Source organism: Macrobrachium nipponense, chromosome 45 (assembly GCF_015104395.2).
Source record: "Macrobrachium nipponense isolate FS-2020 chromosome 45, ASM1510439v2, whole genome shotgun sequence".
NCBI classification, from domain to species: domain Eukaryota; kingdom Metazoa; phylum Arthropoda; class Malacostraca; order Decapoda; family Palaemonidae; genus Macrobrachium; species Macrobrachium nipponense.
Window position 1 is genome coordinate 18,490,017 of NC_061105.1, and position 15,000 is coordinate 18,505,016.

Below are 15,000 nucleotides of genomic sequence, written 5' to 3' on the forward strand. Positions count from 1 at the left end.
CACTTTTCTTACTATGTGTGCCGTTTCTAGGATCTCACACTTCTGCATGAGTCCTGGAGCTACTTCAGCCTCTAGTTTTTTCTAGATTCCTTTTCAAGGATCTTGGGATCGTGCCTAGTGCTCCTATGATTATGGCACGATTTCCACTGGCATATCCCATATCCTTCTTATTTCTATTTTCAGATCTTGATACTTATCCATTTTTTCCCCTCTTTCTCTTCAACTCTGGTGTCCCATGGTATTGCGACATCAATGAGTGATACTTTCTTCTTGACTTTGTCAATCAACGTCACGTCTGGTCTGTTTGCACGTATCACCCTATCCGTTCTGATACCATAGTCCCGAGGATCTTTGCCTGATCGTTTTCTATCACTCCTTCAGGTTGGTGCTCGTACCACTTATTACTGCAAGGTAGCTGATGTTTCTTGCACAGGCTCCAGTGGAGGGCTTTTGCCACTGAATCATGCCTCTTTTTGTACTGGTTCTGTGCAAGTGCCGGGCATTCCACGATTGCTATGTGGTTTATGGTTTCATTTTTCGTATTGCAACTCCTACATATGGGAGAGATGTTATTATTATTATTATTATTATTATTATTATTATTTTGTTAAAAAAAAAAATAACTGCTGCTTCAGCACTATTAATCTTATAAAGATTCTTCTCTATCTTTCTGATGACGGCTTTTCTCGTTGTTGCTTAGACTGGCGAGCAACGCACCAAAGGGCATGGTCAAATTCGGTTGAGTCATTTGATTTATTATTGCTTATACAATTCTCTCTCTCTCTCTCTCTCTCTCTCTCTCTCTAACGCGACGTTTCCTCCTGATCGACAGGACATATCAAGCGATAACTGCTGAGGGACTGAATCAGTTATCGCTTGATAATGTCCTGTCGATCAGGAGGAAACGTCGCGTTAGAGAGAGAGAGAGAGAGAGAAGAGAGAGAGAGAGAATTGTATAAGCAATAATAAATCAAATGACTCAACCGAATTTGACCATTGCCCTTTGGTGCGTTGGCTCGCCAGTCTAAGCAACACGAGAAAGCCGTCATCAGAAAGATAGAGAAGACTCTTTATAAGATTAATAGTGCTGAAGCAGCAGTTATTTTTAACAAAACATGTCTACGAGAGGGTCTCCTTCCGAAATATTATTATTATTATTATCATTATTATTATTATTATTATTATTATTATTATTATTATTAGTATTATTATTGTCAATAATATACCCGGAGACTACAACGGGATTGTAGATGGTGATCTCTGCTACAAAAATCGTTGATACAATATTTTATTATTATTATTATTATTATTATTATTATTATTATTATTATTATTATTATTATTATTATTACTTTAATTTACACTCGGAGATGACAACGGAATTATAGACGGTGATCTCCGCTATAAAATCGTTGATAAAATATTCTATTATTATTATTATTATTATTATTATTATTTTTTTTTTTTTTTTTTTTTTTTTTTTTTTTGCTTTATCACAGTCCTCCAATTCGACTGGGTGGTATTTATAGTGTGGGGTTCCGTTCCGGGTTGATCCTGCCTCCTTAGGAGTCCATCACTCTTCTTACTATGTGTGCCGTTTCTAGGATCACACTCTTCTCTGCATGAGTCCTGGAGCTACTTCAGGCCTCTAGTTTTCTAGATTCCTTTTCAGGGATTTTGGGATCGTGCCTATGGCTCCTATGATTATGGGTACGATTTCCACTGGCATATCCCATATCCTTCTTATTTCTATTTTCAGATCTTGATACTTATCCAATTTTTTCCCTCTCTTTCTCTTCAACTCTGGTGTCCCATGTATTGCGACATCAATGAGTGATACTTTCTTCTTGACCTTGTCAATCAACGTCACGTCTGGTCTGTTTGCACGTATCACCTATCCGTTCTGATACCATAGTCCCAGAGGATCTTTGCCTGATCGTTTTCTATCACTCCTTCAGGTTGGTGCTCGTACACTTATTACTGCAAGGTAGCTGATGTTTCTTGCACAGGCTCCAGTGGAGGGCTTTTGCTACTGAATCATGCCTCTTTTTTGTACTGGTTCTGTGCAAGTGCCGGGCATTCACTTGCTATGTGGTTTATGGTTTCACTTTTCGTATTGCACTTCCTACTATATGGGAGGAGATGTTATTTCCGTCTATCGTACTTTGAACATATCTGGTTCTTAGGGCCTGATCTTGTGCCGCTGTTATCATTCCTTCAGTTTCCTTCTTTAGCTCTCCCCTCTGTAGCCATTGCCAATTGTCATCGCTGGCTAGTTCTTTTAGTCTGTCTCATGTATTGTCCATGCAGTTGGTTTGTTGTGCCAGTCCTCTGTTCTTTCTGTATTTCTCCTGTCTCTGTATATTTCTGGGTCTTCGTCTGCTTTTATTAGTCCTTCTTCCCATGCACTCTTTAGCCACTCGTCTTCACTGGTTTTCAGATATTGCCCCAGTGCTCTGTTTTCGATGTTGACGCAGTCCTCTATACTTATAGTCCTCTCCCTCCTTCCTTTCGTTGTTATGTATAGTCTGTCCGTATTTGCTCTTGGGTGTAGTGCTTTGTGTATTGTCATATGTTTCCTGTTTTCTGATCTATGCTGCGGAGTTCTGCCTTCGTCCATTCCACTATTCCTGCGCTGTATCTGATTACTGGCACTGCCCAATGTGTTTATGGCTTTTATCAATATTTCCGGCGTTGAGTTTTGACTTGAGTATCGCCTTGAGTCTCTGCATATATTCTTTCTTGATCGTGTCCTTCATCTCTTGGTGTTTTATATCTCCTCCTTCCATTATTCCCAGGTATTTGTATCCTGTCTCATCTATGTGTTTGATGTTGTTCCCATCTGGTAGCTTTATCCCTTCAGTTCTCGATACTTTGCCTTTTTGTATGTTGACTAAGGCGCATTTTTCTATTCCAAACTCCATCCTGATGTCCTCAGATACAATCCTTATAGTCTGGATTAGGGTATCTATTTCCTTGATGCTCTTACCATACAGCTTGATGTCGTCCATGAACATCAGATGGTTGATCTGTTGCCTTCTTTTCTTGAGTTGGTACCCGACATCCATCTTCTGTAGTACTTTTGTCATGGGAATCATGGCTACTACGAAGAGTAGTGGGGACAGTGGAGTCGCCCTGGAAGATCCCTCTCCTGATATTAACCTCTGCTAGTCTTATTCCAGAGCTTGTAAGGATTGTATTCCAGTTGCGCATTGTATTTTTGAGGAAGCTGATGGTATTTTCCTCTGCCCCATATATTTTCAGGCATTCTATTAGCCATGTGTGTAGTATCATGTCGAAGGCTTTCTTATAGTCTATCCATGCCATGCCTTAGGTTGGTTTTCCTTCTCCTACTGTTCTTCATTACCATTTTTGTCTATCAGGAGCTGGTCTTTTGGTGCCCCTACACTTCCTTCTGCAGCCTTTCTGTTGTGGGGGATGGTGTTTGTTTCCTCTAGGTAGTTGTATAGCCTTTCACTGATGGATACCTGTTAGTAACTTCCACATTATTGGTAGGCAGTTGATAGGCCTGTAGTTACTGGCTATATTCCCTTACTCTTGTCTTTTTGTACTAAGGATGTTCTTCCTGTGGTCATCCATTTGGGTGTGCTTGGTGATTTGAGATACAATGCTGGAGTTGTCTGCTATTCGTGGTTGTAGGGCCTTGAAGTTTTTGAGCCAGTATCCATGGACTTCAATCGGGACCTGGGGCTTTTCCAGTTTGGCATTTTCTTTAGTTGGTGTCTGACTGTGTCTGTCGTGATGTCTGTGAATCTTGTTTTATTCTCCCTTGTTTCTTCTTCCTTGACTTCCTGGAGCCATGTTGCATGTTTGTTGTGTGATACCGGATTGCTCCATATGTTTTTTCCCAGAGTCTCTTACTTGGTTCGGCTTCAGGAATTTCTGGGTGGTTGTCTTCCCCTCTTAGTTGGCTGTATAGTCTTTTTCTGGTTGGTTCCGAATAGTTTGTTTCTGTTGGTATCCCTATTCCCTTATTTCCTGTTCATGTATCGTTGGATCTTATGTGCTTTGGCCTTAAAGCCTCTGTTTTACATCTTCTATTGTGTTGTTTAATCCCCTCTCTTGTACTTTGTATTTCTCGTTGAGTTTTCCTCCCTTGTTTTCTTGCTTCTTAGCCTTTTTCTGCCATCTCTTTCAGTTTACTCAAGTCAGATCTCATCACCATGATTTGCTTTTTTTCCAGTCGCCTTTTCCAAGGAGTTGCTGTTTTGGTTTCTGTTGGGTTGGTTGTGCTGGTGTGGTTGGTGTTCGAATTCCCATCAGTTCTGCTACTAATCTTGCTCCTGCATACGTCAAGTTATTTGTTCCTGTATTATTATTATTATTATTATTATTATTATTATTATTATATTACCAGGAGACTTCAACGGATTGTAGATGTGATCTCCGCTATAAAATCGTTGATCAATCCATTATTATTATTATTATTATTATTATTATTGTGGGGGGGGGGGGGGGGGCGGGGGGGGTTATCACAGTCCTCCAATTCGACTGGGTGGTATTTATAGTGTGGGGTTCCGGGTTGCATCCTGCCTCCTTAGGAGTCCATCACTTTCTTACTACGTGCGCCGTTTCTAGGATCACACTCTTCTGCATGAGTCCTGGAGCTACTTCAGCCTCTAGTTTTTCCAAATTCCTTTCAGGGATCTTAGGATCGTGCCTAGTGCTCCTATGATTATGGGAGTACAATTTCCACTGGCAAATCCCATATATCCTTCTTATTTCTATTTTCAGATCTTGATACTTATCGATTTTTTCTCTCTCTTTCTCTTCAACTCTGGTGTCCCATGTTATTGCGACATCAATGAGTGATACTTTCTTCTTGATTTTGTCTATCAACGTTCACGCCTGGTCTATTTGCACCTATCACCCTATCTGTTCTGATACCATAGTCCCGGAGGATCTTTGCCTGATCGTTTTCTATCACTCCTTCAGGTTGGTGTTCGTACCACTTATTACTGCAAGGTAGCTGATGTTTCTTGTACATGCTCCAGTGGAGGGCTTTTGCCACTGAATCATGCCCATTTTTTTTTTGTACTGGTTCTGTGCAAGTGCCGGACATTCGCTTGCTATGTGTTTATTTTTGGTTTCATTTTTCGTATTGCACTTCCTACATATGGAGAGTTTATGTTATTTCCGTCTATCGTTCTTTGAACATATCTGGTTCTTAGGGCCTGATCTTGTGCCGCTGTTATCATTCCTTCCGTTTCCTTCTTTAGCTCTCCCCCCTGTAGCCATTGCCACGTGTCATCGCTGGCTAGTTTCTTTAGTCTGTCTCATGTATTGTCCGTGCATTGGGTTTGTTGTGCAGTCCTCTGTTCTGTTTGTCATTCTCCTGTCTCTGTAATATTTCTGGGTCTTCGTCTACTTTTATTAGTCCTTCTTCATGCACTCACTCTTTAGCCACTCGTCTTCACTGGTTTTCAGATTATTGCCCCAGTGCTCTGTTCTCGATGTTGACGCAGTTCTCTATGCTTAGTAGTCCTCTTCCTCCTTCCTTTCGTGTTATGTATAGTCTGTCCGTATGCTCTTGGGGTGTAGGTGTGCTTTGTGTATTGTCATGTTTCCTGGTTTTCTGATCTATGCTGCAGAGTTCTGCCTTCGTCCATTTCCACTATTCCTGCGCTGTATCAGAATCACTGGCACTCGCCCATGTGTTTATGGCTTTTATCATATTTCCGCGGCGTTGAGTTTTGACTTGAGTATCGCCTTGAGTCTCTGCATATATTCTTTCCTGATCGTGTCCTTCATCTCTTGGTGTTTTATATCCCCTCCTTCCATTATTCCCAGGTATTTGTATCCAGTCTCATCTATGTGTTTGATGTTGCTGCCCATCTGGTAGCTTTATAACTTCAGTTCTCGTTACTTTTTTTGCCCTTTTGTATGTTGACTTAAGGCGCATTTTTCTATTCCAAACTCCATCCTGATGTCCCCAGATACAGTCCTTACAGCTGAATTAGGGTATCTATTTCCTTGATGCTCTTACCATACAGCTTTGATGTCGTCCATGAACATCAGATGGTTAATGTGGCGCCGTGGCAGAGTGGGTTAGGTCAAAGTCAATCGACAGGTTAAGCAACATTGGGGCTGGTCAGTTGTTGGATGGGTGACCGCTCTCCTCGGCGTTGATTCCTTGGGGGAGGATCTTTACCATAATTTCCTCCAGTTCTACTTCAGTTGTAAATGAGTACCTATCCCTGATGGGGTAGGTCAGCTATGGGTTTAAATAGCAAAACTCAGCAATGATGGAAAGAAATGAAGGAATATAAACGACAACGACGTAAATGGAACCTCTGGCAACAGAGGAGCTTCGTCCAGTAGCCAGGTATTCAGCCAATTGAAGAAAGGGAAAGACGGTCAGGTATTTGGAGGTCGTCATCCAGCAACTGACCACCACAACGACAGTAAACCAAACAGCCTGAGATTAGAGCTACAGAAGCAAACCAAAGGAAGAAATGGACAAGAGAAGAAAATAAGGAAATATGAGATGCTACATCAGAAGCAACCCGACAGAGAGAGGATATAGAAGAACTTGTTTGGTCAACATCTGGAATGAGAGAATAACACCCCCCAAACAGAACGTAGGCTGGCAGATCAAGTAAGAACACATAAAGAAAAAGAACTGGCTCTCCCAACAGAAAGAAAGAAGAACTGGAAAGGGAAATGTCACACGACAACGAATTATTATTATTTATTTTTTTTTTTTTTTGCTCTATCACATTCTCCAATTCTCAATTGGGGACCTGTGGTATTTATAGGTTGTGGGGTTCCGGGTTGCATCTGCCTCCTTAGGATTCCATCACTTTTCTTACTATGTGCGCCGTTTCTAGCATCACACTCTTCTGCATGAGGTCTGGAGCTACTTCAGCCTCTAGTTTTTTTCCAGATTCCTTTTCAGGGATCGTCGTGGGATCGTGCCTAGTGCTCGTATGATTATGGGTACGATTTCCACTAGCATATCCCATATCCTTCTTATTTCTATTTTCAGATCTTGATATTTATCCATTTTTTCCCTCTCTTTCTCTTCAACTCTGGTGTCCCATGGTATTGCGACATCAATGAGTGATACTTTCTTCTTGACTTTGTCAATCAACGTCACGTCTGGTCTGTTTGCACGTATCACCCTATCCGTTCTGATACCATAGTCCAGAGGATCTTTGCCTGATCGTTTTCTATCACTCCCTCAGGTTGGTGCTCGTACCACTTATTACTGCAAGGTAGCTGATGTTTCTTGCACGGCTCCAGTGGAGGGATTTTGCCACTGAATCATGCCTCTTTTTGTACTGGTTCTGTGCAAGTGCCGGGCATTCACTTGCTATGTGGTTTATGGTTTCATTTTTTCGTATTGCACTTCCTACATATGGGAGAGATTATTATTATTATTATTATTTTTTATTATTATTATTATTATTATTATTATTATTATTTGTCCAGGATTTAATTTTGTATTTCTATGAGATTTATATTTCGATTTGACACTTTATTATAATTATTATTATTGTGATATTGATGATGATCATCGTTATTCAATGATTTTCATATTCTGGCGCCACAATCCTGCACTATTTTTTGTTCTCAGTGGTAAACTATTCCATTTTGGTTTTGAAATTTATTATTATTATTGTATTATTTCAGGTGTCATCGACTCATCGTTCAGGATGCTAAGGACGAGTTTGATGACCGTCGGGTTTGCGACGCTATTGATGGTATTGATGATTCCTAATTGCCAAGCAGCCTATTCCTGGACCTAAAGGTAAGTTTTAAATCTCTCTCTCTCTCTCTCTCTCTGTATACATACATACATATATATATACATATATATATATATACATATATATATATATATATATATCATATATATATATATATTTATATATATATACATTATATACATATATATACATATATTATAAATATATATATATATATATATATATATATATATATATATATATATATATATATATATATATAGATGCAAACAGAGAGAGAGAGAGAGAGAGAGAGAGAGAGAGAGAGAGAGAGAGAGAGAGAGAGAGAGAACGTCGAAACAAAGCACGAAGGACCTACCTTTGTTAAAAGGTGAAAGCAGGTCAATCGGCAATTTTTGGAATGGGTCAGTTGAGGTCGTTAGTCGTCACAACTGACCTGAGAGAGAGAGAGAGAGAGAGAGGAGAGAGAGATGAGAGAGAGAGAAGAGAGAGAGAGAGATTGGGGTGGGCATATCAATACTTATCCTGAAGTACTGGATAGGTGTAGGCTTAAGTATTAAATTCAAATCAATCTAGATGAAAAATTGATAAAAGACAATATATATATGTATATATATATATATATATATGATATATATATATATATATATATATATATATATAGAGAGAGAGAGAGAGAGAGAGAGAGAGAGAGAGAGAGAGAGAGAGAGTATGGGGTGGGCATATCAATACTGTTTTATCCTTAAGTGCTGAATTAGTGTAGGCTCAAATGCATTAAGTAAATATTAAATGAAAATATTTTTTGATAAAGATAATATTAAAGAAATTAACACAGCCACCTTTCTTCCCACATTCCTACTTCTCACCAACTCGTCTGCCCTCTGACAAATAATGCAGCGCTCCTCAATATTGCCGCCTATCAAAATATGTAAATAAATATATAAGTTTTGTATTAGTTAAACAGTACTGCTAACGCGTAAATATAATGATATATTAATAGTTTCAAGAGTAATTTTCAAAGTTAAATTATCAAAAGGACAAATAATTCGAGAAACAGTTATTATTGTGGATAATTCATTCATAAATGCACGGCACAAAGTATAAAGAACATAAAGAACACAGAGAACAGACAGAATATAAAAGTAATTAGAGGCAAACAAACTATAACTGATAGCTGAAGTAATTCTAGATTATTATTAAAGAAAAAATATTTAAGAAATTAATTTGCGTTAACAAATAAAAAAAACAGAGAATAAATAACTTTGGATGATGCTTATGACATACCCAAGAACCTGACGACAAACAGAAAGCACTAGGAATTTATATGCAAAACAAGATAAAGTCCATTTGACGAAAATTCCTCGGGAGGCAATACCACCCACAAGTGTCAAGTTCTCTCTAGATCGCGAAAGAGACAAACCAAAGAGTTGATAATAAAAAGTAGATAAGGTAGACATACAACAGCATGAGAGAACGGACAAATAAATAAAGAAATAAAGCAGATAAAAGACTCATCTTTTAAAAGAGTTCCGACAGCATTCTGCCACGCCCGAAGGTGTGTAGGAGAAAAAATATGATTATCTATCGCATGTTGACACGAGTTGTACTGTTAAGGGAGATTGGCAGATGAGCAATGTTCTGTTGTTTTCAAGTTACGGTAAAACAAGTTTATTTGAGGTCACCTGGTGTATTCCTGGGTGTTTTAGATTTTCTGGTTTTTTGATTTTACTGGTTTAAATGTTTCTGGGAAAGTTTTCTGTTTTATTTAATAAAAATGCTTATCGTATGCGTGGTTCAGGGGTGTGCATATATTTACATAATTTAGAAGCGACAAGTAAAGGAAATATTGATGTCAGGATCAAGTATTTTTTTGCTGGTACGAAATATTTCTCTCTGTCTCAACACACACACACACACACACACACACACACACACACATATATATATATATATACATATATACATATATATATATATATATATATATATATATATAAATGTATATGGGTATATAATATATATCTATATATCTAATAAAAGGAGCCCTAAAAACACCAAAATTATAGAGAGAGAAAAATACTATATTTCAGAGACTGCTGTCTCTCTCTTCAGGTAGATGAATGAGAAAAAGTTTACAGAAAAGGTGGTATTTATACAAGAGGTCCATCCACAGGTAAGCCCAATTTAGGTCACCCACACTGATAATCTTCCTTTAATCTTCTTAAGCTTGGTTGAATGAAAATCTTGTCGACCACATCTGAATCCCATGCTCCTTTTGAGATGTTCATTACCTGCCTCTCTTTTCATTAAGGCCGATTCCATCATTTGACTCTTGTACTGGCAGTTGCTGCTATAAATTAAACGTGACATATAATTTATATCAGCAGTGAACTGCCGTACAAGAGTCAAATGATGGAATCGGCCTTAATAAAAGAGAGGCAGGTAATGAACATCTCAAATGGAGCATGGGATTCAGATGTGGTCGACAAGATTTTCATTCAACCAACCGCTTGAGAAGATTAAAGGAAGATTATCAGTGGGGATGAACTAAATTGGCTTACCTGTGGATGGACCTCTTGGTATAAATACCACCTTTTCTGTAAACTTTTCTCATTCATCTACCTGAAGAGAGAGACAGCAGTCTCTGAAATATAGTATTTTTTTCTCTCTATATTTTGGTGTTTTTATGGGTCTCCTTTTCTTAGATGGAATTCTGTTGTAACAGAGCATTTTTACCAGTCATATATATATATATATATATATATATATATATATATATATATATATATATATATATATATATATATATATATATATATATTCTACAAATATCTCCCCATTTTCATAGAAAGGGATGGGCTCTAGATAGCAACAAGACGACATTCACTGCCACATTCAGCAATTAGTCACAGAAAAATTTACATTCTGCCTAAAAAGATAAGAGAAAAAAGGATTACTTAATTTTCAAACATTTGATAATCAAAATATGACTAATAAACGAAAGAAATCAACTCAAGAGAGGAACTAATTTTAAAAACATTTTTAAAGATAAAAAAATTAATCTCATATTTGATGACCAAAATATATATAAAAATTAAAGAAAATAACTCAAAAGAATGAAATAATTAATCTCACTTATCTGATGACCAATGTAACTCAAAAGAATAAAAAAAAAAAATTCAAAAGACAAGAAATTCATCTCATATATCCGATGACCAAAATATATATATAAAAAACAAAAGAATGTAACTCAAATGAGTTTAAAAAAATCTTTAAAAGAAAAGAAATTCATCTCACATAAAAAATGAAATTATTTCATAAGAAGAATAAAATAAAAATAAAAAATTCAAAAAGATCAAAATCTTTGACTTCGAATTATCTCCTCCACGAGTCAGCCAGTAAGACTCGCCATTCCTTCGAAGCATCGCCCATTGATTTACGATTAATTATCTGGCGTTACAACTGTCAGGGTCAGTGAGGTCGGTGACTGACGCATTCGTCTTGCCGTTCGTTCCTTTTACGTCGCCCGACGTCGTTCGTGTCCTTAACGCCAGATAATCGTCAATCAATCACAGAATTTCTTGGCGTCAGCGCAAAAGCTCTGCAGTATTGGAAATGCTAATCACCATAAATTTAAGAAAAGTTTTTTCTTAGTTTTTATTGTTTTTGTATTTCTTTATGATTTTTTGTATATGTTGTTATGTCTTTATAAATACACACCCATATATATACTATATATATTATAAATAAATAAATATATTTATATGTATATATTGGGATATATATACGTAGAGATATTATTTATTAAATGTGTATATATATAATCTATACACATATAGCTATATATAGATATATATATATATATATCTATATTTATATGTATATATAATATATATATATATACTATATATATAATATATCATATATATATATATATATATACCTATATATATATATATATATATATACTATATATAATATATATATATATATGTATATGTGTATAATATATATATATATAAATTCAGTTTATTTACTTAAATCCGTTATTTTGATGCTCCATTCGAATAAATAATAATAATAATAATAATAATAATAATAATAATAATAATAACTAATAATAATTCAATAATAATAATAATAATAATAATAATAATCAATAATAAAATAAACTTAAAATTACTTATGACTATCACTTGATAATTATTATCTAGTGTCTTAAACTATATTAAATTACTTTAAGTATATCAAAACTAAGCTGTTAATCCACGACAATATGAATTCATTTTAACCTGAGCTGCTAACCCAACTCTTTCGTGGGTTCGAATAGCGCTATAGTATGGGAAACACCTGAACGACAATCCCTTTGTTTATTGACCTCGAATAGCATTTTCGACAAAGGTCTGGTTACGACAGTCCTTTAAGATCTATGGGACGTTTAGTTAAAACTCCCCTTTGCATATATGTCATTGTTTAGGATGGGATTGGGTGAACTTGTATGTGTGTGTGTGTGTGGTGTGTGTTGCGTGTGCGTGTCGATGGATATCTAGCACAAGTCGTGGGCTATAATGATAGGCGTTTTTGGAGGTATGAGATTGAACCCTCCCAAATGGAGAGAGAGAGAGAGAGAGAGAGAGAGAGAGAGAGAGAGAGAGAGAGAGAGAGAGAGAGAGAGACGAAGGCTTAATAAGCGAATGAAGGCCATACAAAATTAACCAAAATAAAAATCTTACTCCCCTCTCCAGAGTCGAATGGGTGTGTTTTGTGGAGAGAGAGAGAGAGAAGAGAGAGAGAGAGAGAGAGAGAGAGAGAGATTCCTGTTAAAAAAGTCCCCTGTCCCCTTTCTCTCTCTCTTCCTTCTCCTTCTACTGCCTCTTCACACCTCCTTAACAGACGAAGTCCTACGGACTTTCACTTCCGCTTCCGAAATGCAACTGACCCATATCCTCTTTGCAGATCCCAGGTATCCCGACGTCATTGTGACGCCAAAGGTCACTTGCGATAAGGAAGGAGTGTTTCCACACCCCAGGAACTGTTCCTGGTACTACAGGTACGTTTGATGGGATCGTAAATGAAGAGAGAGAGAGAGAGAGAGAGAGAGAGAGAGAGAGAGAGAGAGAGAGAGATAAGATCTTTAAGGGATTGTTCGTTTCCTGATTGGATAGTTTCCTATCTATTTCTCTTGGTGTGCCTTGCTCATTTCCTCCCCCCCCCTTTTTTTCCCCCCCCTTTTTTTTAAATTATTTTCTCTCTTTCTTTGTCTAACGATATGATCTCTTTTTTTTTCAGCTTTCGTTGCTCTTTCTTTCTCTTTTCTATGATTTTCTTTCTTTCTTTGTCTAACGATATAATTTCTTTTTTTTCAGCCTTCGTTGTGCTCTCTCTCTCTCTCTCTCGCTTTTCCTTCTTTCAACAGTTTATTACCCTTGTCTCTCATGTTCCAAAAATGAACTCGTGTCGCACCGTTCCTTATTTCTTTTCTCTCTCTCTCTCGGACCGGACTAACAAGTCTTTGAGACATCCCAATCCTTGTAACTCTCTCTCTCAAACACATTCTTCCCTCCCTCAAAGGTTTATTACCACCCGGCCTGTCGCATTCATAAACTTAAGACGTGTTGCAGCCCCTCCCACCTAACCTCCCCCCCGCCACCCCCCCTCATCTCTCTCATTTGTAGTCAGAGAAATCTAATGTTAAACATGTCCCCCATCCAAAACCTCAAGATATCAAACCCCCGTTTAAGGATTTATGAGCGTAGCGGACTTCAAATCCAAGGACTTTCAAATACTCGCGAGGACTTTCAAATCTGTCGCCTTTTAGTCCCGCGAGAGTCCTTTACGACGTCCTGCGGAGTTTTATACGACTGGTCTCGATTCCTTTAGGACCGGGAGACAGGTCTTTGAAAGGTCCTTGATGGAGTTCCTGTGGGTTTTAGTGTTTCTGAAGCTTAGTTTTAGTCGCATGTTTAAGGGTTTCAATTGTCAGATTATTTATATTTGAGATTATTTATATATATATATAATATATATATATATATATATATATATATTATATATATATATATATATATATTGTTTTGTGTGTGTGTGTGAGGAACGAAAACGGTTTTGAGACGCTTTGGTCAGTCTAGTTTAGGTCGGTATGTATGTAGTATGTACAGTATATATATATAATATATATATATTATATATATATATATATATATATATATATATGTATATTATAGTATGTATGTATGTATATGTACATATATGTATACATATTGAATTCGGTATTCCATACCAAGATAAACATTGAATATTTATTGATAAAAATATGAATGCCATACATAAGTCATTGCCTTTGTTAGTTTATCAGTTAATTCTATTTTTATTACTGAGTACAATATTATTATCGATATATTAATCAAAAGATGAACCCTATTTATATGGAACAAGAACACCAAAAGGGCCATTGACTTGAAATTCAAGCTTCCAAAGAATATTATGAAGTTAATGATCATTATATCCCTTCTTTATTTTATTCATCAGATGCGTCGACCGCATGAATGTCGGCTTCTACTGGACCTACCACTTCGAGTGCGAGCCTGGAACGGTCTTCTCAGACGAGCTAGACCAATGCGTCTTCCCCTTCGCCACGGGGCCGCCCTGCGGCACTGGTGGTGGAGGCCTAGCCTCCCCTAGGCCTACCCCAGCACAACCTCCTGTCACAACTCCAAAAACCACCTCTCCAGCAACGACCAAAGGCACCACGACTCCCCCTACCACTCTGGAAACGACCGTTCAGACGATAACAAGTCCTTCGGTCACCAAAAACTTCTCCTGTTCCTTCCAGCCCGAGAATTGTGCTGTCCATAGGCCTTGTTTCCCCGGCGAGAGCGAAAGGGCGCTTTGCGACGGATGCTACGTCGACGGGATCTACGTCTCCGCGTTCTTCCTGTGCGGCGAGGAAGGCGGAAAGGTCTTCGACAGGGACAACAACGTCTGCGTCGACGATCCCTCCCGTAAGTACAGCAGCGAGAAATGGCTTGCTGGCGCTGACGGATTCGCGGTTTCCTGGTGTTTTCGCTTTTTCTTTTCCAGCGGTGATTCAGTCATTGTTTTTAAATTTTAAAGTAAAATTAAAGTTGACATGGACTTTTTCTCTGTTTTATCATTTTCAGACTGTGAAAATATGGATAAATATATAAACCGATAGCAGATAGAGAACACGCCTATGCTTGTATAGCCCAAATGACAGAAGCAGAAGTTAAGCTTCAATACATAAACA

General features: G+C 37.5%; 1 protein-coding gene across 2 annotated transcripts in view; it reads left to right on the forward strand.

Moving 5' to 3' along the window:
* The window catches only part of LOC135214114 (uncharacterized), a 33,008-nt gene that overhangs the window by 15,415 nt on the left and 2,593 nt on the right, over positions 1 to 15,000 (forward strand). For both annotated transcript variants that reach the window (XM_064248217.1, XM_064248216.1), the window contains exons 2-4: positions 7,657 to 7,774; positions 12,690 to 12,783; positions 14,262 to 14,734. In XM_064248217.1, coding sequence (XP_064104287.1) covers positions 14,275 to 14,734 — 460 coding nt within the window. In that variant the 5' untranslated portion in view covers positions 7,657 to 7,774; positions 12,690 to 12,783; positions 14,262 to 14,274. The remainder of the gene's footprint in view (positions 1 to 7,656; positions 7,775 to 12,689; positions 12,784 to 14,261; positions 14,735 to 15,000) is intronic.